The sequence below is a fragment of the Garra rufa genome, chromosome 5, assembly GCF_049309525.1.
Source record: "Garra rufa chromosome 5, GarRuf1.0, whole genome shotgun sequence".
Lineage (NCBI taxonomy): Eukaryota > Metazoa > Chordata > Actinopteri > Cypriniformes > Cyprinidae > Garra > Garra rufa.
In genome coordinates this window covers 36,512,335-36,538,029 of record NC_133365.1, presented here as the reverse complement: position 1 = coordinate 36,538,029, position 25,695 = coordinate 36,512,335, and the positions used below count along the sequence as shown (strand labels likewise).

The following is a 25,695-nucleotide window of genomic DNA, read 5'->3' as shown; positions in this document are numbered from 1 at the left end:
AGATCACAAAAGGCTGATTTGTTGATGTGTTCTAATGGGTATTTACAAATAAATCGCTGAAATATATTAATTTTAAAGGCGTTCTAATTCGTGCAAATTATTTTGTTTATGAGCACATACAGAGAGAGTTCGTGCTGACGGCTTGTATACTCGCTAAAGGGTGCAAGCTTTCCTTTTACAAGAACTACTCTCAAACCACTGAATTTAGCTGTTGATGTGTTCTAATGGGTATTTAGAGTTAAATCGCTGTAATATTTAAATTTTAAAAAGCGGTATTTATTTGTATTTCCACCGATTTCAGAGTGACTGTAAGCGAGAGGTTTGAGTCCCGCCTCTTCAGTGGAGAGGTATTGCGCCTTTAGATGGCGCATTTTTTCTCAGCCCATTGAAATCCCATAGAAATTTTTAATGTAAAAAAATTAATATTTAATCAACTGTAAGTCTGATCATTCCAAAAAGATATAGCAACACTTTGGTGACCAGGGCCCAGGGCTCCGCCGAATTTGGGGCTTGTAGCCTTAAAGCTCTAGGAGGAGTAGCGTATAGAATTTTAGTCTCAGAAGAAGTTTAATAATAATAATAATAATAATAATAACTAGAAGCTAAAGTTCGATGACAAACTTTAAATGTTGGCTTGGAGAGCCAAACCGGGCAGCCTTGGGGCAAAAGGGCCAGCCCAGAACACTTAGAACTCTCTAATTGAATTGTTGCTAGTAAAAATGGCAGTACGACAAGAAATGCTTAGTATATTTTAGGCTAAAACAGCTTGCCATAGAGGATCATGTGTGGATTTTAGGTTAAAACGGCTTGCCATACTGGAATATTGCTCCATTAGAGGGCGAAATTTTAGGAATTTTTAATGTAAAAAAATTAATATTAAATCAACTGTAAGTCTGATCATTCCAAAAAGATATAGCAACACTTTCGTGACCAGGGCCCAGGGCTCTGCCGAGTTTGGGGCTTGTAGCCTTAAAGCTCTAGGAGGAGTAGCGTATAGAATTTTAGTCTCAGAAGAAGTTTAATAATAATAAGTTTAAATAGCATAACAATATGTTGGCTTCTCCAAGCCAACATAATAAGTTTAAATAGCATAACAATATGTTGGCTTCTCCAAGCCAACATAATAAGTTTAAATAGCATAACAATATGTTGGCTTCTCCAAGCCAACATAATAATAATAATAATAATAATAATAATAACTAGAAGCTAAAGTTCGATGACAAACTTTAAATGTTGGCTTGGAGAAGCAAACCGGGCAGCCTTCGGGCAAAAGGGCCAGCCCAGAACACTTAGAGCTCTCTGATTGAATTGTTGCTAGTAAAAATGCTATTACGATAAGTAATGCTTAGTATATTTTAGGCTAAACAGCTTGCCATAGAGGATTTATGTGTATTTTAGGTTAAAACGGCTTGCCATACAACAAGTGTGCAGCGCGTGCTTGAAAGCGTTGCTGTGCGGTTGAGCCTAAAAGCAGAAATAAGCAAGCATTTAAGCTGTGTAATATATTACTCTACTATTATTGTGTTTAATCGCTGGAGTGTTTGTATACCTTTAAAAGACGTGCAAATGATGTCTTTGATGCAGATGAAGACTGAGCAGTGCATTCAATGTTAGTTAGTTAAGCCAGTGAAAAAAGTCATTTGCACTCAATGTAGGTCTTTAAAATATTCTTCTATATTTATTGTGTGCAATCGCTGGAGTGTTTGTATTTAAATGCCTTTAAAAGACGTGCAGTCATGTATACTTGTCAGTTGGACATCTCGGAGCTCATAACACACTGCTGAACACAGCGCTCTCTGTATGAAAAAAAAAATACTCACGAACAACTGCATTTAGCTGTTGATATTCTCTAATGGGTGGACTTAATTAAATCGCTGCAATATTGTAATTTTAAAGGCGGTCAAATTCGTGCAAATTATGTCGTTCGTCTCCATGTATCATAGTTGAAGGCAATCTGTACGCGGTGAAGGAAATGCTTAGGGTCAGTGGCGCCTCCAGGATTTTTTTCATAGGGTGGCCGAAAGGGGCCAGTAAAAATGTTAGGGTGGCACAGTACAAAAAATTGAATGCCTAAATCTGATTGAAGACAATAATTTTTGGCATTATTTCTGTTAGCATATAAAGTTATAGGCTTTAAAACTTAAGTATTACGTACTATGCTCTGTACAGAGCAAAATAGAAAAAGTCGCTCTGCAATTTAACTGCAAATAACCTCGTCTTTATTTGGAGTGCAAATAAATTTAAAATGAGATTAAAAATAAACAAGAAAGCACAGATATTTAATCGGCATATTCATCAAAATAGACACAAGTTTAATACAAGTGCAGCCCGAGCCCGACGGGCAGCATCGAGCTTGCCTCCAGCGCAGTTTGAAGAGTTGCGCGATCATGCGCATGCAATAGCCTAATGGTGCGTTCACACCGGACGCGACTTGCGCGGAAAAAACGCGCTATTCGCGCGTAGTTGAACGCTTGAACATTTGAGTTTACTCGCGCCATTCGCGCGGTAAAATTCGCGTCATTCGCGCGTGACATTTTCTTCACAACAGACGCGAATTCGCGTCAAGGGAGGGGCTTCTGCCACTCGTCAGCGGGAAAGTAGTTGTAAAATAGGTGAATGAGCTCAATTTGCCAGCTTTAGCTTGCTTGTAGTCTCAATATGTATGTATATGTAGGTTAAATTGAGTAAAGAGCGTTTTTTAAAACTAACCAGGGCTGCGTTTCCCAAAAGCATCGTAAGCTTAAGTACATCGTAGACCCATTGAAACCAATGGAGCTACGATCAACTTAAGCTTACGATGCTTTTGGGAAACGCAGCCCAGATTGTCCGACCTCTTCACTCACTTTCTTCCTAGCAAGATCCCTTTTATTCCTGTTTCTACAAAAGTCCAAAGATGTATTGTACAGCTCCGAGGAACCACAGACAGCAACGGTGATTTTGTCCGCCATTGTTGTTTCGGATTTCTGCCTCCGTCACTACTAGAGCAAGCTCCTGATTGGTTACCGCGGCGCGGAATTCCGCCGAAGTTCAGATTTTTGAACTCGCGCGTTTCGCGCGATTCGCGCGAATGGCGCGGCAATCGCTTGAAACGCTCAATGCGCGCCGCGCCATTCGCGCTATTCGCGCGTTTCGCGCCGCCTCATTCGCGCGTTTCGCGCCGCAGGATGGCTATTCGCGTCTTTGCATTGACTTAACATGTAAATCACTCGCGCTTGCCGCTTCATTCGCGTCCGGTGTGAACGCACCTTAAAGCTTGCCACGAAGCACAGGCAGAGGTAATTACCATCAATGTTTCAGGGGAAATAGTAAGGTAATATTTAAAAAAAAAAAAATTAAGCTGACGATCCTGACACGCCATTTCCTCATTGGACGCGTCTAGAGAGAATTGCATTTTTAAGGATTTCATAGCCTAATAAAAGATTTTGCTTTCAGTTTCGGTTAATTATTGTAAAACGCTTCTGTTCAAGGCCGTAACCAGGGTTTAAAAATTAGTGAGGTCCGGAGTAAGGTGTTAAGAATTCTGCTATAATAACACCCACAAATGCACTACATTTATTCTAGCGTAAGAAAAAAAAAAGAATTACGTTTGTTGTTTCTTTGACTGCACACTCTCCGCGACCACCAGTTGAGAAACACTGCTTTAATTAATGTTTTTTGATGACTTAAGGTTAACTTAAGAGCACGAGACGTCTTCCTGCTGGCCAGTAGCCTATTTCATTCTGTAACAAACAGATTTGTATTATGCTATTGTTTTTGATAGTGTTATACATTTCTTTCAGATAATAACGATGATCATGCGTTTGTCTTACCGATTGTGGTATCTTCCTGTCAGCAATTAAGTTACAGATAGTATATAAGCTTTTTTTATGAATGTACAATGTTGTCAGATATTGCTACGAAAAACAAGCAATTACAAAAAAAAAGAAAAAGAAAAAGATATCCGAAATAAGTTCAAAGCTTGTGTTTTGTAAATATGATTAAAATATCACTAACACTAACGTTCAACTTTCCACTTCATAAACGTCCCAAAGTGTCACACTAAATTGGAAAAACGAGTCAAAAAAACACGTATAATAGGTGGATTTGGAAACAAACAGAGGCTGCACCCGCGCTCTTACTCAACGCGCTCTCAAGCCCCGTTCACTGCGCTGGCTTCTCGCAGCAAGATGAATTGAAAACACTCATGTGATATGAGGTGGCTAAATAATCGGCTAAATTAAACGGCTAAATAATCATTCAGAGAGCTTGACATTTTATTTTTGAATATAAAAAAATGACCGAGGTCCGGAACTCGGTGACCTCATTACTGGCTATGGCCGTGCACAGAAGTGCATCTTCTATGCAGGGGGACAGGGGGACAGTGGAACAGAGTAATAGGGGCCCTTGGCCAGGGGGAGCCCATCGCGAACCCCTCCCCTCCCACTGAACGTTTTCTTCTATGTTTTCTTTTTTTATAAAGTCACAAAGTTTAAAGCCCAAAATTAGCTTTCACTTTCCGCATGCACAAACGATTGGATATGGGTCTATCAGCGTACATTTATATATGTTAAATGTTTAAACTAACATATATAATATGATTGAACAGTTTGATATCCAGAGATTTTATTTTAGGCAAATCGTGATTATTTGAGAAGGCTAAATTGATCAAACATAGGCTATGATCGACTCGCTGGTCGTTTTGAAAATCAAAAACTAACATTTAACGAACAAAAAAATGCTCCAAACGCTTTTCTAAATTAACTTAAAATAATAACGAAACGAAATATAATATAATCTCTTTGTCATTGCATACAAAACTGAACTATTTATGCATGCTTCGCGGTGTGGCTGCGCTTGTGAGAGTGCTTGAAGTCGCCGCAACTCAAGAGGTGGAGGGGTTGAGAGCGTATTCTACATTACACATCATAGAAGTTTATTATTATTTCTAATATTGTGTTTTGTCAATGTCCGTGTTAATTTATAAAATAAAATTATTATTCTAAAAAAACTCCACTCTTGCTGGTTGGGGGGGCCAATGGGGTGGCCAGTTTCATTTTAGGGGTGGCCGCGGCCCCCCCTGGCCCCCCCTTGGAGGCGCCACTGCTTAGGGTTTTCAATAAATTCGTTCAAACAGCTGAATTCAGGTCTTGATGTGTTCTAATGGGTATTTATAATTAAATGGCTGGAATATTGTAATTTTAAAGGCGTTATTTATATGCATTTTACACCGAAGTCAAAGTGAAAGTATAGGTTACAGCTCGGTAACATGTTCGTTAGTGAAACCTATTGAACAGCTCATTTGCAGCTAATATAGTTCTTTAAAATATTCTTGTATATTTATTGTGTTGGATCGCTGGAGTGTTTTTATTTAAATGCTTTTAAAAGACGCGCAGTCATGTATAATTCTCAGTCGGGTAAATTAGCTCCGAGCCGTAAAGCTCATCTGTATAACACATTTGCTGAAGACAGTGCTTTAACTTTGAAATAAAACAGATCACAAAAGGTTGATTTGTTGATGTGTTCTAATGGGTATTTACAAATAAATCGCTGAAATATATAAATTTTAAAGGCACTCTAATTCGTGCAATTTATGTTGTTTATGAGCACATACAGAGAGAGTTCGTGCTGACGGCTTGTATACTCGCTGAAGGGTGCAAGCATTTCTTTTACAAGAACTGCTCACAAACCACTGAATTTAGCTGTTGATGTGTTCTAATGGGTATTTACAATTAAATCGCTGGAATATTTAATTTTAAAAGGCGGTATTTATTTGTATTTACACCGATTTCAGAGTGACTGTAAGCAAGAGGTTTGAGTCCCGCCTCTTCAGTCGAGAGGTATTGCGCCTCTAGATGGCGCATTTTTTCTCAGCCCATTGAAATCCTATAGAAATTTTTCATGTAAAAAAATTAATATTAAATCAACTGTAAGTCTGATCATTCCAAAAAGATATAGCAACACTTTGGTGACCAGGGCCCAGGGCTCCGCCGAGTTTGGGGCTTGTAGCCTTAAAGCTCTAGGAGGAGTAGCGTATAGAATTTTAGTCTCAGAAGAATTTTAATAATAATAATAATAAGTTTAAATAGCATAACAATATGTTGGCTTCTCCAAGCCAACATAATAATAAGTTTAAATAGCATAACAATATGTTGGCTTCTCCAAGCCAACATAATAATAAGTTTAAATAGCATAACAATATGTTGGCTTCTCCAAGCCAACATAATAAGTTTAAATAGCATAACAATATGTTGGCTTCTCCAAGCCAATATAACTAGAAGCTAAAGTTCGATGACAAACTTTAAATGTTGGCTTGGAGAAGCAAACCGGGCAGCCTTCGGGCAAAAGGGCCAGCCCAGAACACTTAGAGCTCTGTAATTGAATTGTTGCTAGTAAAAATGCGATTATGATAAGTAATGCTTAGTATATTTTAGGCTAAAACAGCTTGCCATAGTGGATTAATGTTATTTAGGTTAACACGGCTTGCCGTACAAGATTCGTGCAGCGCCTGCTTCAAAGCCACGATCGCGTTGCTGTGCGGTTGAGGCGAAAAGCAGAAATAAGCAAGCATTTAACCTTTTTATTATATGACTGTACTATTATTGTGTTGAATCGCTGGAGTGTTTGTATTAAAATACCTTTAAAAGACGTGCAAATGATGTCTTTGTTAACAGACACATAAATGCAGCCGTGCATCTCATGTTAGTTAGTTAAGCCTATGAAAAACCTCATTTGCACCCAATGTAGGTCTTTAAAATATTCTTCTATATTTATTGTGTGCAATCGCTGGAGTGTTTTTATTTAAATGCCTTTAAAAGACGTGCAAATGATGTATTTGTTGACAGACTGATAATGCAGCCATACATCTGATGTTCGTTAGTGAAACGTTTGAAATAGCTCATTTACACCCAATGCAAGTCTTTAAAATATTCTTCTATATTTATTGTGTTGAATCGCTGGAGTGTTTGTATTTAAATGCCTTTAAAAGACGTGCAGTCATGTATAATTGTCAGTCGGACATCTCGGAGCTCATGTCTAACACTGCTGAACACAGCGCTCTCTGTATGAAAAAAAAATGCTCACAAACAACTGCATTTAGCTGTTGATATTCTCTAATGGGTGGAATGAATTAAATCGCTGCAATATTGTAATTTTAAAGGCGGTCAAATTCGTGCAAATTATGTCGTTCGTCTCCATGTATACTCGTTGAAGGCAATCTGTATGCGGTGAAGGAAATGCTTAGGCTTTTGAATAAATTCGCTCAAACAGCTGAATTCAGGTCTTGATGTGTTCTAATGGGTATTTACAATTAAATGGCTGGAATATTGTAATTTTAAAGGCGTTATTTATATGCATTTTCCACCGAAGTCAAAGTGAAAGTAAGTCACAGCTCGGTAACATGTTCGTTAGTGAAACCTATTGAATAGCTCATTTGCAGCTAATGTAGTTCTTTAAAATATTATTCTATATTTATTGTGTACAATCGCTGGAGTGTTTTTATTTAAATGCTTTTAAAAGACATTCAGTCATGTATAATTCTCAGACGGAGATGTGAAGCTCATCTGTAACACACTCTCTAAAGACAGCGGTTGAACTTTTACACAAAACAGCTCACAGCTGAATGTAGCTGTTGATGTGTTCTAATGGGTATTTACAATTAAATCGCTGCAATATTTAAATTTTAAAGGCGGTATTTATTTGTATTTCCACCGATTTCAGAGTGACTGTAAGTAAGAGGTTTGAGTCCCGCCTCTTCAGTGGAGAGGTATTGCGCCTCTAGATGGCGCATTTTTTCTCAGCCCATTGAAATCCTATAGAAATTTTTCATGTAAAAAAATTAATATTAAATCAACTGTAAGTCTGATCATTCCAAAAAGATATAGCAACACTTTCGTGACCAGGGCCCAGGGCTCTGCCGAGTTTGGGGCTTGTAGCCTTAAAGCCCTAGGAGGAGTAGCGTATAGAAAATTAGTCTCAGAAGAAGGTTGAATAATAATAAGTTTAAATAGCATAACAATATGTTGGCTTCTCCAAGCCAACATAATAATAAGTTTAAATAGCATAACAATATGTTGGCTCTCCAAGCCAACATAATAATAATAAGTTTAAATAGCATAACAATATGTTGGCTCTCCAAGCCAACATAATAATAATAATAAGTTTAAATAGCATAACAGTATGTTGGCTCTCCAAGCCAACATAATAATAATAAGTTTAAATAGCATAACAATATGTTGGCTTCTCCAAGCCAACATAATAATAAGTTTAAATAGCATAACAGTATGTTGGCTCTCCAAGCCAACATAATAAGTTTAAATAGCATAACAGTATGTTGGCTCTCCAAGCCAACATAATAATAATAATAAGTTTAAATAGCATAACAGTATGTTGGCTCTCCAAGCCAACATAATAATAAGTTTAAATAGCATAACAATATGTTGGCTTCTCCAAGCCAACATAATTAAGTCTATTTTTAAGATCATTAAGATTTCTTGTATTGAGACATTACTTTTTTCCTGACAATAATCTATCTATCCATCATCTGTTTGTCTATCTATCATCTGTTTGTCTATCTATCATCTGTCTGTCTGCCTGCCTATCCATCTGTCCATCTACCTACCTATCTGTCTGTCTATCTACCTATCTGTCTGTCCATCTACCTATCTGTCTGTCTGTCTGTCCATCTGTCTGTCCATCTACCTATCTGTCTGTCTGTCTGTCTGTCCATCTACCTATCTATCTGTCTGTCTGTCCATCTACCTATCTGTCTGTCCATCTACCTATCTGTCTGTCTGTCTGTCCATCTGTCTGTCCATCTACCTATCTGTCTGTCTGTCTGTCCATCTACCTATCCATCTGTCCATCTACCTATCCATCTGTCCATCTACCTATCCGTCTGTCCATCTACCTATCCATCTGTCCATCTACCTACCTATCTATCTGTCTGTCTGTCCATCCACCTATCTATCTATCTGTCTGTCCATCTACCTATCTGTCGGTCTGTCCATCCACCTATCTATCTATCCGTCTGTCTATCTATCTATCTATCTATCCACCTATCTATCTATCCGTCTGTCTGTCTATCTATCTATCTATCTATCTATCTATCTATCTATCTATCTATCTATCTATCTATCTATCTATCTATCTATCTATCTATCTATCTATCTATCTATCTATCTATCTATCTATCTGTCTATCTGTCTATCTATCTATCTATCTACCTATCTGTCTGTCCATCTACCTATCTATCTGTCTGTCTATCTGTCTGTCTGTCCATCCACCTATCTGTCTGTCTGTCCATCTATCTATCTATCTGTCTGTCCGTCTATCTATCTACCTATCTGTCTGTCCGTCTACCTATCTGTCTGTCCGTCTACCTATCTGTCTGTCCGTCTACCTATCTATCTGTCCGTCTACCTATCTATCTATCTATCTATCTATCTATCTATCTATCTATCTATCTATCTATCTATCTATCTATCTATCTATCTATCTATCTATCTACCTGTCTGTCCATCTACCTATCTATCTGTCTGTCTATCTATCTTTCTATCTGTCTGTCTGTCCGTCCACCTATCTGTCTGTCTGTCTGTCTGTCTGTCTGTCCATCTATCTATCTATCTGTCTGTCTATCTATCTACCTGTCTGTCTGTCCATCTACCTATCTATCTGTCTGTCTATCTATCTATCTGTCTGTCTGTCCATCTACCTACCTGTCTGTCTGTCCATCTACCTATCTATCTGCCTGTCCATCTACCTATCTATATGTCTGTCCATCTACCTATCTATCAGTCCATCTACCTATCTATCTGTCTGTCTGTCTGTCTATCTATCTATCTATCTATCTATCTATCTATCTATCTATCTACCTATCTATCTGTCTGTCCATCTACCTACCTATCTGTCTGTCCATCTACCTACCTATCTGTCTGTCCATCTACCTACCTATCTGTCTGTCCATCTACCTACCTATCTGTCTGTCCATCTACCTATCTGTCTGTCTGTCCATCTACCTATCTGTCTGTCTGTCTGTCTGTCTGTCTGTCTGTCTGTCTGTCCATCTACCTATCTGTCTGTCCATCTACCTATCTGTCTGTCTATCTACCTATCTGTCTGTCTGTCCATCTACCTATCTATCTGTCTGTCCATCTACCTATCTATCTGTCTGTCCATCTACCTACCTATCTGTCTGTCCATCTACCTACCTATCTGTCTGTCCATCTACCTACCTATCTGTCTGTCCATCTACCTACCTATCTGTCTGTCCATCTACCTACCTATCTGTCTGTCCATCTACCTACCTATCTGTCTGTCCATCTACCTACCTATCTGTCTGTCCATCTACCTACCTATCTGTCTGTCCATCTACCTACCTATCTGTCTGTCCATCTACCTATCTGTCTGTCTGTCCATCTACCTATCTGTCTGTCTGTCTGTCTGTCTGTCTGTCTGTCCATCTACCTATCTGTCTGTCCATCTACCTATCTATCTGTCTGTCTATCTACCTATCTGTCTGTCTGTCCATCTACCTATCTGTCTGTCCATCTACCTATCTATCTGTCTGTCCATCTACCTATCTATCTGTCTGTCCATCTACCTACCTATCTGTCTGTCCATCTACCTACCTATCTGTCTGTCCATCTACCTACCTATCTTCCTGTCCATCTACCTACCTATCTGTCTGTCCATCTACCTACCTATCTGTCTGTCCATCTACCTACCTATCTTCCTGTCCATCTACCTACCTATCTGTCTGTCCATCTACCTACCTATCTGTCTGTCCATCTACCTACCTATCTGTCTGTCCATCTACCTACCTATCTTCCTGTCCATCTACCTACCTATCTGTCTGTCCATCTACCTACCTATCTGTCTGTCCATCTACCTACCTATCTGTCTGTCCATCTACCTACCTATCTGTCTGTCCATCCACCTACCTATCTGTCTGTCCATCCACCTACCTATCTGTCTGTCCATCCACCTATCTATCTGTCTGTCCATCTACCTATCTATCTGTCTGTCCATCCATCCACCTACCTATCTCTGTCCATCTACCTATCTACCTATCAATCTATCTACCTATCTACCTATCAATCTATCTACCTACCTACCTACCCATCTACCTACCTACCCATCTACCTATCTATCTATCTGTCTGTCCATCTACCTACCTATCTGTCTGTCCATCTACCTACCTATCTGTCTGTCCATCTACCTACCTATCTGTCTGTCCATCTACCTACCTATCTGTCTGTCCATCTACCTATCTGTCTGTCTGTCCATCTACCTATCTGTCTGTCTGTCTGTCTGTCTGTCTGTCCGTCCATCTACCTATCTATCTGTCTATCTACCTATCTGTCTGTCTGTCCATCTACCTATCTGTCTGTCCATCTACCTATCTGTCTGTCTGTCCATCTACCTATCTATCTGTCTGTCCATCTACCTATCTATCTGTCTGTCCATCTACCTACCTATCTTTCTGTCCATCTACCTACCTATCTTCCTGTCCATCTACCTACCTATCTGTCTGTCCATCTACCTATCTGTCTGTCTATCCATCTACCTATCTGTCTGTCCATCTACCTATCTATCTGTCTGTCTATCTACCTATCTGTCTGTCTGTCCATCTACCTATCTGTCTGTCCATCTACCCATCTATCTGTCTGTCCATCTACCCATCTATCTGTCTGTCCATCTACCCATCTATCTGTCTGTCCATCTACCTACCTATCTGTCTGTCCATCTACCTACCTATCTGTCTGTCCATTTACCTACCTATCTTCCTGTCCATCTACCTACCTGTCTGTCTGTCCATCTACCTATCTATCTGTCTGTCCATCTACCTACCTATCTGTCTGTCCAACTACCTACCTATCTGTCTGTCCATCTACCTACCTATCTGTCTGTCCATCCACCTACCTATCTGTCTGTCCATCTACCCATCTATCTGTCTGTCCATCCATCCACCTACCTATCTCTGTCCATCTACCTATCTACCTACCATCTACCTACCTACCCACCCATCTACCTATCTACCCATCTACCTATCTATCTACCTATCTACCTATCTATCCCTCTATCCACCCATCCTTCCATCCATCATCCATCCATCCATCCATCCATCTATCTAGCTATCCATCCATATGTGTGTCTATTCGCCCATCTATCCATCCATCTGTCTGTCTACCTATCTATCTGTCTGTATATCTATCTATCCATCCGTCCGTCTATCTGCCTATCCATCCGTCTGTTCATCTACCTATCCATCTGTCTATCCAGCTATCCATCCGGCTATCCATCCATCCATCCACCTATCTGTCTGTCTGTCCATCTATCGGTCTGTCCATCTATCTGTCTGTCTCTCTGTCTATTTATCAGTCTGTCCATCTACCTATCTATCTGTCTGTCCATCCATCCACCTACCTATCTCTGTCCATCTACCTATCTACCTATCAATCTATCTACCTATCTACCTATCAATCTACCTATCTATCTATCTGTCTGTCCATCTACCTACCTATCTGTCTGTCCATCTACCTACCTATCTGTCTGTCCATCTACCTACCTATCTGTCTGTCCATCTACCTATCTGTCTGTCTGTCTGTCTGTCTGTCTGTCCGTCCATCTACCTATCTATCTGTCTATCTACCTATCTGTCTGTCTGTCCATCTACCTATCTGTCTGTCCATCTACCTATCTATCTGTCTGTCCATCTACCTATCTATCTGTCTGTCCATCTACCTATCTATCTGTCTGTCCATCTACCTATCTATCTGTCTGTCTGTCCATCTACCTACCTATCTTTCTGTCCATCTACCTACCTATCTTCCTGTCCATCTACCTACCTATCTGTCTGTCCATCTACCTACCTATCTGTCTGTCCATCTACCTACCTATCTGTCTGTCCATCCACCTACCTATCTGTCTGTCCATCCACCTATCTGTCTGTCCATCTACCTATCTATCTGTCTGTCCATCCATCCACCTACCTATCTCTGTCCATCTACCTATCTACCTATCAATCTATCTACCTACCTACCCATCTACCTATCTATCTATCTATCTGTCCATCTACCTACCTATCTGTCTGTCTGTCCATCTACCTATCTGTCTGTCTGTCCATCTACCTATCTGTCTGTCCATCTACCTATCTATCTGTCTGTCTGTCTATCTACCTATCTGTCTGTCTGTCCATCTACCTATCTGTCTGTCCATCTACCCATCTATCTGTCTGTCCATCTACCCATCTATCTGTCTGTCCATCTACCTACCTATCTGTCTGTCCATCTACCTACCTATCTGTCTGTCCATTTACCTACCTATCTTCCTGTCCATCTACCTACCTGTCTGTCTGTCCATCTACCTATCTATCTGTCTGTCCATCTACCTACCTATCTGTCTGTCCAACTACCTACCTATCTGTCTGTCCATCTACCTACCTATCTGTCTGTCCATCCACCTACCTATCTGTCTGTCCATCTACCCATCTATCTGTCTGTCCATCCATCCACCTACCTATCTCTGTCCATCTACCTATCTACCTACCATCTACCTACCTACCCACCCATCTACCTATCTACCCATCTACCTATCTACCTATCTATCTACCTATCTATCCCTCTATCCACCCATCCTTCCATCCATCATCCATCCATCCATCCATCCATCTATCTATCTATCCATCCATATGTGTGTCTATTCGCCCATCTATCCATCCATCTGTCTGTCTACCTATCTATCTGTCTGTATATCTATCTATCCAACCGTCCGTCTATCTGCCTATCCATCCATCTGTTCATCTACCTATCCATCTGTCTATCCAGCTATCCATCCGGCTATCCATCCATCCATCCATCCACCTATCTGTCTGTCTGTCCATCTATCGGTCTGTCCATCTATCTGTCTGTCTCTCTGTCTATTTATCAATCCGTCCATCCATCTACCCATCCATCCATCCATCCATCCATCCATCCACCTACCTATCTACCTACCTATCCATATATCCATCCATCCATAGGCCTATCTATCTGTCCATCTATCTGTCCGTCTGTCCATCTATCTAACTATCCGTCTGTCTGCCCATCTATCTATCCATCTGTCTGTCTGTCCATCCATTTATCATCTATCTGTCCATCTGTCTGTCCATCTAACTATCCATCTCTGTCCATCTATCTATCCATCCATTTATCCATCTATCTGTCCATCTGTCTATCCATCTGTCCATCTATTTGTCCGTCTGTCCATCTATTTATCCGTCTGTCTGTCCATCCATCCATCATCTATCTGTCCATCCAACCATTATCTATCTATCCATCTATCTACCTATTCATCCATGTCTCTATCTATTCATGTATTTATTGCCATGAATAAATTACATAAAAAAATGTATTGTAATATTTCACTATATTTCTGTTTTTGAGACTTTCAAAAAATATAAAGAAAAGTTTTATACTGATCCTTTTGAATTCTTTTTGAAGTTTAAAAGCTTTATACTTCCATGAAAGAAACAGAAACAATAATGCAGAATTAAAATTTTCGGGTGAAAATAATGTCTGAATTCAAAAAACAAAATCTAATTTAATGGTCCTAAAAATAGTTTCAAATTCACTATATAAAACAATAAAAGATTTTTGACCTGGATGGTTTCATGAGATTTACCCGTTTAAAAGATAAGCAATCAGGATCTGAGCAGCTGGGGGTGTGGGCAGTGATTTTGCATCGAGAACTGGAAAGTTGCTAAGATGTGAATTAAGCAGTCGGACACAGCCCAGAAAAGCTCACACAATGGAGATGGAGAGCACAGCCCTCATAAGTATCTGCCGCTATGAGCTCTGATGCAGTTCAGCATGAGGGGGAGAGACAGATCATCATCATTAGTGTCTCACATGCCAAAGCTCATTCCAGCTGCCGCAGGCTGGTACTTTCTGCCTTTGTAAAAGGAGAGCAGGGATACACCATGGTGAGGATGATCCAGTACGACTTCCGGGTTGGATGAGAGAGGCCTGCACCCACTTCACAAACCTACTATTACAAAACCACAAACATGCTGACTTACCACTCTGCAAGGTCTGCTTGCCTCCAGACAACACTCCTAGAGGTAGCGTTCCGGTTGGGGTGAGCCCTTTGAGGGTCAGTACACTCTCGCTCTCTTCCCTGAGGCACAACATACACATACACAGACTATTAGAGTTGTGTTCAAAGAACTAAACGGCACATAATCAATTAAGGTGAAGTGGGGGGAGAAAGAGGAAATATATGGTAATTTGAAACTTTGCTGTAGCGCCAACCTAATCTGAATATTGCTCAGAAAACCAAAGACAAAAGACTTCAAGATGTCCTCTGCTCCTCCATTATCTATGGCATTGTTCATCTGGAATAATGTCTAATATAATTAGACCGCTATTCCGCATGATGACTCACTGACGTCAGCTCATTAATCCTAATAGAGGAAAGTGTGTGTGTGTGTGTGTGTGTGTGTGTGTGTGTGTGTGTGTGTGTGTGTGTGTGTGTGTGTGTGTGTGTGGCATTAAAACAAAACTTCATTGTACAAGGAAGTTTTGCCTGCTCTTTATACAAACAGGGTTTTTTTTGATACCTGTAATTATTCCCCGGAGCAGCAGTGAATATATATACACACACACACACACACACACACATATATAAACTGTATATACACTTGCGTGTAGACTGACCTGAGAACAGAAAAGACTCTGGCCATCTTCCCAATGGCACGGATCTTATTTCTGATCACCTCCTTACGGACAGCTGGAGTTCCACCTGCGGCAGCAGAAAACCAACAACAAAACATTGTCACTCCATATGACCTCTGACCCCAGCTAAGGAGGGGGAACCAAAAATGTGGAGATGCTTAGAATCAGACTTACATCCTGAGCAATAATTGTGTGTATTTTGATAATTATGACAAGTGAATTTTGAACTGCATTTGAAACAGTTACTCCTTATCAACTTTATTTTTAATAGATCTAAAATAATAATACAAATAATACATTCAGCTAATAACTTCAGCTAATAAAATCAATAACATTAACTAAAGTAAAATAATATATATATATAAAAAATATATCTATCTATCTAAAGTATTATTTTTTAGAATTTTACAAATAATATATTGCTGTTGCAATGTCTCAATTTTCTACCAAAATACCTTAGTTTTTAATCAGCATGTTGGAAAATGCAATGCAAAAATAAAGACATTGCAACAGATCTATATTACTACTAATAATGAGGACAATAACAATTAATAATAAGTAAGTTGTTTGGATAAAAGTTTATGCTAAATTCATAAATGTAATAATAATATAAATACTAAAATAAAATATTATTTTTACATTATTACCACTATTATTAATTATTATTCAATTGCTTAATATTTATTATTATTTAAGCAACTGAATACATTTTAAAATAATAATAACTACTTTTTTTATAAATGTTATTATCACTATTATTAATTATTATTCAATTTCGTAATATTTATTATTATGCAAGCAATGGAATAATTTGTCATATTTATTATTATTACTACTATTATTTTTGTTCAAGTTATTACTACTAATTATTACTACTTAATTGCCTAATATTTATTATTAAGAAACTGAATAATGTTTAATATAATAATTATTATTATTACAATTTTCTTTACATTACCACTATTATTAATTAATTATTCAATTGCTAAATATTTATTACTTAAGACATTTTTTTTAAATAATAATTATTACAACTACAATTTGTTTTGTTATTACCACTATTATTATTATTCAGTTGCTTAATATTTATTAAGTAACATTTATTTATATATTAGTACATTTTTATATAATAATTATTATTACTATTTTTTCCACATTATTACCACTATTATTAATTATTATTCAATTGCTTAATATTTATTATTATTTAAGCAACTGAATAACTGTTTTATATAATAATTATTATTACTATATATTTTTTTACATTATTACCACTGTTATTACCTATTATTCAATTGCTAAATATTTATTATTATTTAAGAAATTAAATAACTTTTACATAAGCTATTTGCAAAAGAAAAGGGGATGTGGATGGAATAAATAAACATAAAACAGTTTCTATAACAAAAAAAACAAGAATAATTTTAAATAATAATTATTAATATTTTGTTTTACATTATTACCACTATTATTAATCATTATTCAGTCGCTTAATATTTATTATTATTTAAGCAATGGAATATTTTTTTATATAATAATTATTATTATTGCTATCATTTTTACATTATTACCACTATTATTAATTATTATTCAATTGTTTAATAATTATTATTTAAATAACTGAATACATTTTTAAATTATAATTATTATTACTGCTATTATTTTTTACATTATTACCACTATTATTAATTATTTTTTTTTTACTTAATTATTATTTAAGCAAGGAAATAATTTGTAATGTAATAATTATAATAATTATTTTATAATATTACCACTATTATTAATTATTATTAATTTGCTTAAAATTTATGATTTAAACAACTATATACATTTTAAAATAATAATAATATCACGATTTTGTATTTTTAATGTTATTACCACTACTATTCATTATTATTAAATTGCTAAATATTTATTATTTAAACAATTATATATATTTTAAAATAATAATTATTATTAATGCTTTTTTAATGTTATTACCACTCTTATTAATTATTATTCAGATGCTTTAATATTTTAATATTTAATATTATTAAAACAAGGAAATAATTTGTAATGTAATAATTATTATTATTTAATTTTTTACATTATTACCACTATTATTAATTATTTTTCATTTGCTTAATATTTATGATTATTAAAGCAATTGAATACTTTAATATAATAATTTTCTATTTTTTATGTTATTACCACTACTATTCATTATTATTCAATTGCTAAATATTTATTATTTAAACAATTATATATATATTTTATAATAATAATTATTAATGATTTATGGTATTACCACTATTATTAATTATTATTCAGATTAGGGATGGCGAAAACTTAAACATTTCTTGACCGACCACCGAGCCTCATTAGCCGGTTGAAACCGGTTAACCGATTAGTTTAATATGGTACGCTATTTGAAATAACAGCCATTTCGAGCCGCGCCTGCAATTTCGCAACTCTGTCGCATCTCTCTGCCGCTCTGCCTCCCGCACACACACACACACACACACACACACACACACACACACACACACACACACACACACACACACACACACACACACACACACACACACACACACACACACACACTGCCACTCACGTCACTTTTTTTAAATCCACTACAGCGCGAAACATGAGTCCCCCAAACGCGGCGCCGAAGAGCTTGTTGTATGTAATCGTAGGACAAATGGCTCCTTAGTTTCAAATGGTTTGGGTACAAGGTGATCGCTTTGAAAATAAAGACGTTTGTTTTGGTTAGAAGCTCATTTGAAACATTGCCATGGCTCATTTAAGAAAATGACAGCTCCGAAGAGACGCCGCTTTAGTTGAGGTAGTGCTAACCATTGTCTCAGCCTCAGACGTCACGCCCACGGAACGTCAGTCTGAAGGTCTGGCTACGCGAGACTATGCTAACCATAATAAAGAAAGATGATGATCATAATCACCTTATCGGTTACCACTGAAATGTAGATGTAATGTATTTCCAAATCTAAGCCCATCTTATGCGGAATGTTGCCTAATAGACTGAAACATGATAAAACCAATGGATAAAACAGGCACCTTCAGAATGCGTAAAAGACGCACCGGCACTTTTTTTTTTAACCGACTACCGACAACTTTGACCGGTTAACGTTGATACGGTCAACCACCGGTCAAACGGTCATCGGTTAACATCCCTAATTCAGATGCTTTAATATTTTAATATTTAATATTATTTAAGCAAGGAAATAATTTGTAATGTATAATTATTATTATTTTTTTTTACATTATTACCACTATTATTAATTATTTTTCATTTGCTTAATATTTATGATTATTTAAGCAATTGAATACTTTAATATAATAATTTTCTATTTTTTATGTTATTACCACTACTATAAATTATTATTCAATTAATATGTATTATTTAAGCAACTGAATAATTTTAATATAATAATAATTATTACGGTTAATGTTATATTCTATATTATATTTATGTTATATTCTATTACTATTAATTATTAATCATCAGAAAACTAAATGAAGGCATTAGTGCTTCATTGTGTAACCCAAATGTTGCAGTATTTGATTTGCATAACAACTTGTATTGGTCAAAACTGTTTGGAATTTCTCAAATGAGAAAATAAGGTGAGCCTGGAGAGCTTCAGAGAGCATTTTGTAAGCCTTGCGTGGGCTTGAGAGTATTTGCAGAAGAGTGTCACGCCTTTGCTCTAATTATTTAAGCAGAGCTGTTTCCGGTTCAATAATTACACAAGGCGAAACCATAATCCTACATAAGTCTATCCACTACTTTTTAAAACACATCACATAAAATAGAAAATAGTTACTTTAAATTGTAATAATATCTCACAATAATACTGTTTTTGCATAAGAGTGCACTATCATGTGAATTATACTCTTGACAACAGACTGTCTAAGCAGGAAGTATCATGGGACGACATAAGCAGACATCAGACCTCCAGGGAAAGCGTCTTAGACAGCCAGAATGACAGTTGGACACTTCTGAGGACCTGCTGTCTATGCTGATGATGACCAGACAGACACTCTATCTCACACACACACACTCAGCAAGCACATTCAACCTGTTCTGCATTAAATTATGTCACTGAACGTAAAACAAGAGGAAATCAGCACATAAGGCAGTTGTCAGCTTACCAAACTTTAATTAATCTCAATAGTACAATACATGAGTGTACGAAAACACCCTTACCTTCACACAAGTCGTCTCCTTCTGACATGAGTTCATCGTCAGAGCAGATGTTTAGGACATTCACCAACATCTCAGTCACTGAAAAGAGAAAACATCAATGTTGGAGCTGCAATATAAGCTGCTATTAGGGATGTGCGATATGACTATTTTTGACCGTGGACGATTAAAATGTCTCCACGATCTGCTTTTGAAAAAATATCGTAGTATCATGCTACAGTGTGCCTCTGTCTTAATATACTGTACAACACAACATATATTCACTTGCGGGACACTGCACTTATTCGCAATCACAAAAGTACATTTTTTGCATGCAGGGCTGTATGCTTACTTTTCTTGTTAGGAGCACTTGTGCACAGTCAAAATTTCAGGAGCACATTCTAAACAATAATCAAAAAATCTGATAAAAAAAATGCGCCTTCCCAAAGTGATTTATAGGGGAATTTTATTTGTACCTTTCCATGTTTAATGAGGCTCAGAAGTGGCATGAGTGCAATCAAATTGATAAATTCATGTTGAGATTAACGTTTTAAATATAAAATTTTGAATACAGAAATATTAAATGATTTAAATAACTGAAAAGATCTGCCAGCAGGTGGCAGCAAGACACTGATTTAATTACTGAATCATATCATTCGATTCGTTCAAACGGCTGCTTCATTCAGGAATAAAGCAAGTGACTGTCTTTATGAATGGGAAATTGAAATTGCAAATGCGACTGAAATGGTCGCACTGTAGAGCCCTGTTTGCATGTGATTTAAAGCCTTGCCGGTAAATAATGTTATTTTGTCCGCAACCTATTCTGGCATGCGCTTCATGAGCACGTACACCTGAAACGTGCGCGCTAAAAGCCAGTCAAAAAGCGCCTGATTACTGGACTAAGCAATCTTCCGCATCTGATTTGCTAATACTGTCAAAAACATACAAAGATTACATATAAACACAGTTGGTTATGTCTAAAGTTGAGAGAAAAACAGGTGAGCACCTGTATATTTATCAGGTGCGTGCAAAAAAAACAAAAAAACAAAACTAAAACTAAACATGCTGTCGATTGTCATTGAAGGGACAGTTCACCAAAAAAAATTACTTGCATGTTGACCCAAACCTCCATTCATTTTTTTTGTGCTAAACACAAAAGAATATATTTTGAAGAATGTGGATAACAGTAGCTGGTCCCCACTGATTTTGATAGTGGGAAAAAATAAATCAAATACTATGGAAGTAACTGGTGACGCAGCAACTGTTTGGTTACCCACATTCTTCAAAATAAGTTTTAACAGGTTTGATGTTTAAAAAAAGCCTGAGAGTGAGTAAATGATGACATAATTGTCATTTTTGGGTAATGGTAGGCTAATAAAAAACAAAACACAAAGAAAAAAAAAAAATCACTCACTGTTCTTGACTGAAGAACTTTAATACAGTTGCTTTACAGTTGCTTTAATAAGAGTTAATGTATATTGTGTTTTATTTTTAAATATTTTATAATTTAATTTCTTGAATGCTACTGCTAAATACACCTTTTGTACCTGAAAATTTATTTTATTTGTATATTATGTGCATTTGTAACTTGTAGCCTTTGTTCTTTTTTTTAAATAACAAAGTTGAAAAAAATGACAAAGATTTTTTTATCTAGGCCCAATTTGGCCTAAACATCCGCCATTCTTTTTATTTCATATTTTGTTAACTTGTAAGACTTTGAAATAGGGAAATTAGTTTGGCTGTACTGCTCAGAGAACTTGCAAAATAGTAAAACCAACATGACAAAGAATCGTGATAAAATCATAAATCATGATATTTCTGGAAAAAAAAAAAAAAATGTGATGATATTTTTGCCATATCACCCACCCCTGGCTGCTATGTTACATATCTACACTCAAACTAAAAATTATTCAGACACCAAGACTACCAGTAAAATTTGGGAGCAAAAATGATTCAGACACTTTGACCTGACCATGTTTTGCTTGAGTGTTTTTTCTTTAATTGCTAATGCGACCTTTTTTCACCACAGACTGAGCAAAATTAAGCATTGCTTAAAGGAGTAGTTCACTTTCAGAACAAAAATTGACAGATAATGTACTCACCCCCTTGTCATCCAAGATGTTCATGTCTTCCTTTCTTCAGTTATAAGGGAAATTATGTTTTTTGAGGAAAACATTTCAGGATTTCTCTCCATATAATGGACTTCTATGGTGCCCCCGAGTTTGAACTTCCAAAATGCAGCTTCAAATGGCTCTAAACGATCACAGCCGAGGAAAGAAGGGTCTTATCTAGAAAAAACGATTGGTTATTTCTAAAAAATAAAATAAAATAAAAAAATTACAATTTATATACGCTTTAACCTCGTATGCTTGTCTTGTCTAGCTCTGTGTGTACTCTGTGTAGAGATTAAAAAGTATATCAATTGTAAATGTTTTCAGAAAATAACCGATCGTTTCGCTAGATAAGACCCTTCATCCATGGCTGGGATCATTGACAGACCTCTGAAGCTGCATTTTGGAAGTTCAAACTCGTGGGCACCATAGAAGTCCATTATACAGAGAGAAATCCTGAAATGTTTTCCTCAAAAAACATAATTTCTTTACGACTAAAGAAAAAAAAACATGAACATCTTGGATGACAGTGGAGAGAGTACATTATCTGTAACCTGTTGTTGATTGTAATCCATTAAATACCTTTCTATCAGAGTTATCTGACACTATCAAGCTGAATTTGTTTTGACACAACTGAGTTTTTGTCATTTTATTACCATTTTCAAAACTATAGTGAATAAGCTGTGATAATGTGAGAAATGTTGAAGGTGTCTAAATAGATTTTGGTTTGACTGTATGTAGTTCTCTATTCTGAGGTCCAATGTTCCTCTTTAAAAAGACTATTTTAAATTCAAATATCAAAATATGTGTGGCTTACACCCATGTACACTTCAAGTCACTTCAAGTCTCAGATGATTTTCATAAAAGGTGCCCTTCGATATGCTGGCACACAAAGTATGACGTTAATATGACGTTTCAGGTTTGAGTTTTTCTGTATTCTTCCCACTGAGAGGACACAGTCAGCCACCAAAGACACGTCATCAACAAGGTCATTCTCGCCTCCCCTCCACATGGCCAGTCAAATGCTACCATCTCAGTCTCATAGTCCCTAAAAATCAAAAGTTTGGACACCTACCTTTCTCGCCCACAAAGGGCAGCGACCATGTAAACACGTCCATGAAGTTGGGTAACCAGTATGGGTGAGGAGAGCAGTTGAACTGTCTAATATTCATGACATTGTTTTCATATTTCAACACAGCCGCTGAGGAGGAAAAACAAGGGAAGATGTCATGGACATTCATAAAAACCAACAGAAAACAAAAAAGAAAAGCAACCTGATAGGCTGCCACACAGGTTCACAAGCAGTCATCTAATACTTTTCACATTCAGTATATGGCAATAATTACAGCTTACAGAGTTGCAAGGTATATTTTTCTTTGCACAGTTGGCGGTTATTGTATTATCCTTCAGCGGGCCAAATTAGAAACTCAGAGTCTAACAATAAATACATGAAATCAAAAGTTTATCATAAATTATTTAAATAAATAAAGAAAAAGGCAATCTTGTTAGCTGAGAATGTAAGACTGCTAAATTGATTGTAAATCCAGGGACTGATTTAATTTCTTCACTCGCAAGGCTTTATCAAAAGGGCTGTGATTCAAGTTTCCAAAGTAATAACGTTGGGGTTTTGAGGGTTTGAGAACAGTTTAAGGAGATGAAAAGCGTCTTTGGTTTTAAAGCAAAAACGCCTGCATGAAATATGAGACCAACAAATTGTAACAAAAAACATACCTTTGTTGTTATAGACATCTAGGTAATTTGGTGCTGAGAAAATGGTAATTAATGAAGGGAAGCCTGTTGTCTGACTTTTTCTGTACATCCTGTACCTGAAAGAGAAACACAAACAATAGTTGTAGATTAGCTCAGTGTGCATACAAGGCATCTGGCATAGATCAATAAAGGAAGTGCTCTCTGTCATTGTTAGATAATGTACTCTTGTCACATTCAGTGAGTAATGATCCACAGTTGCAGATGGTGTATATTTCAACAGGCAATCACAGAAAGACTACACTGAAATCACAAGATGTATAAACTAAAATTTTATAAACTAGATAAAAAAAAAAGTTTGTCAAGACAAACTTTGAGTTGGCTTGAAAAGCCTGATCAGAAAGTGTGAAAAAGTTTTTCAAAGTTTTAGAAATTGTTGACATTTTATGGTTTTCAGTCCAAAAAAGTTTGAAAGTTTAAAGTAGTTTCAAAGCTTGAATGTTTTGAAGGCAATACAGTCTGTCAGATAGATGGATGGATAAATGGATAGATAGCATGTTGCTAACAGGTTTCTAACTTATTTAACATGTTACTAACACATCTAGTTACTATCATGTTGTTAGCATGATTAGCATGTTTCTAACATGATTAACATGTCAATAGGGTGTTGCTAACATGTTGATAGCATGCTGTTAACATCATTAACATGCGTGTTTTCTAGCATGTTTCTAACATGTAGCTAGGATGGTTAGAACGTTTCTAGCATGATGTTAGCATTACTAGCATGATTAGCAAATTACTAACATCATTAATATGTTGCTAGCATGTTTCTAACATGTTTCTAACAGGATTAACAAAGGCACTAGCATGTTTCTAACATGATTAGCACGTTGATAACATGTTTCTAACATATAGCTAGGATGATTACAATGTTGCTAGCATGATGTTAGCATTACTAGAATGATTAGCAAGTTACTAGCATCATTAACATGTTGATAACATGTTTCTAACAGGATTAACAAAGGCACTAGCATGTTTCTAACATGATTAGCACGTTGGTAACATGTTTCTAACATATAGCTAGGATGATTACAATGTTGCTAGCATGATGTTAGCATTACTAGCATGATTAGCAAGTTACTAGCGTCATTAACATGTTGCTAACATGTTTCTAACATGATTAACACGTTGTTAACATGTTTCTAACATGTAGCTAGGATGATTAGAATGTTGCTGGCATGACGTTAGCATTACTAGCATGATTAAGGTACTAGCATCATTAACATGTTGCTAACATGTTTCTAACAGGATTAACAAAGGCACTAGCATGTTTCTAACATGATTAGCATGTTGTTAACATGTTTCTAACATGTAGCTAGGATGATTAGAATGTTGCTGGCATGACGTTAGCATTACTAGCATGATTAGCAAGTTACTAGCATCATTAACATGTTGCTAACATGTTTCTAACATGATTAACACGTTGTTAACATGTTTCTAACATGTAGCTAGGATGATTAGAATGTTGCTGGCATGACGTTAGCATTACTAGCATGATTAACAAGGTACTAGCATCATTAACATGTTGCTAACATGTTTCTAACAGGATTAACAAAGGCACTAGTATGTTTCTAACATAATTAGCATGTTGTTAACATGTTTCTAACATGTAGCTAGGATGATTAGGATGTTGCTGGCATGATGTTAGCATTACTAGCATGATTAGCTAGTTACTAGCATCATTAACATGTTGAAAACATGTTTCAAACAGGATTAACAAAGGCACTAGCATGTTTCTAACATGATAAGCATGTTGGTAAAATGTTTCTAACATACAGCTAGGATTATTAGAATGTTGCTAGCATGATGTTAGCATTACTAGCATGATTAACAAGTTACTAGCATAATTAACATGTTGCTAACGTGTTTCTAACATGATTAACAAGGCACTAGCATGTTTCTTACATGTAGCTAGGATGATTGGAATGTCGCTAGCATGGTGTTA

At 36.6% G+C, this 25,695-nt stretch overlaps 1 protein-coding gene across 2 annotated transcripts in view; it reads right to left on the bottom strand.

Annotated features, from left to right (window-relative positions):
• Positions 1-25,695, bottom strand: part of ppp3cca (protein phosphatase 3, catalytic subunit, gamma isozyme, a) — a 103,921-nt gene that overhangs the window by 35,270 nt on the left and 42,956 nt on the right. For both annotated transcript variants that reach the window (XM_073840500.1, XM_073840499.1), the window contains exons 8-12: positions 23,715-23,809; positions 23,059-23,184; positions 19,897-19,974; positions 15,672-15,756; positions 15,035-15,132 (exon numbers count right to left, since the gene is read on the bottom strand). In XM_073840500.1, coding sequence (XP_073696601.1) covers positions 15,035-15,132; positions 15,672-15,756; positions 19,897-19,974; positions 23,059-23,184; positions 23,715-23,809 — 482 coding nt within the window. The remainder of the gene's footprint in view (positions 1-15,034; positions 15,133-15,671; positions 15,757-19,896; positions 19,975-23,058; positions 23,185-23,714; positions 23,810-25,695) is intronic.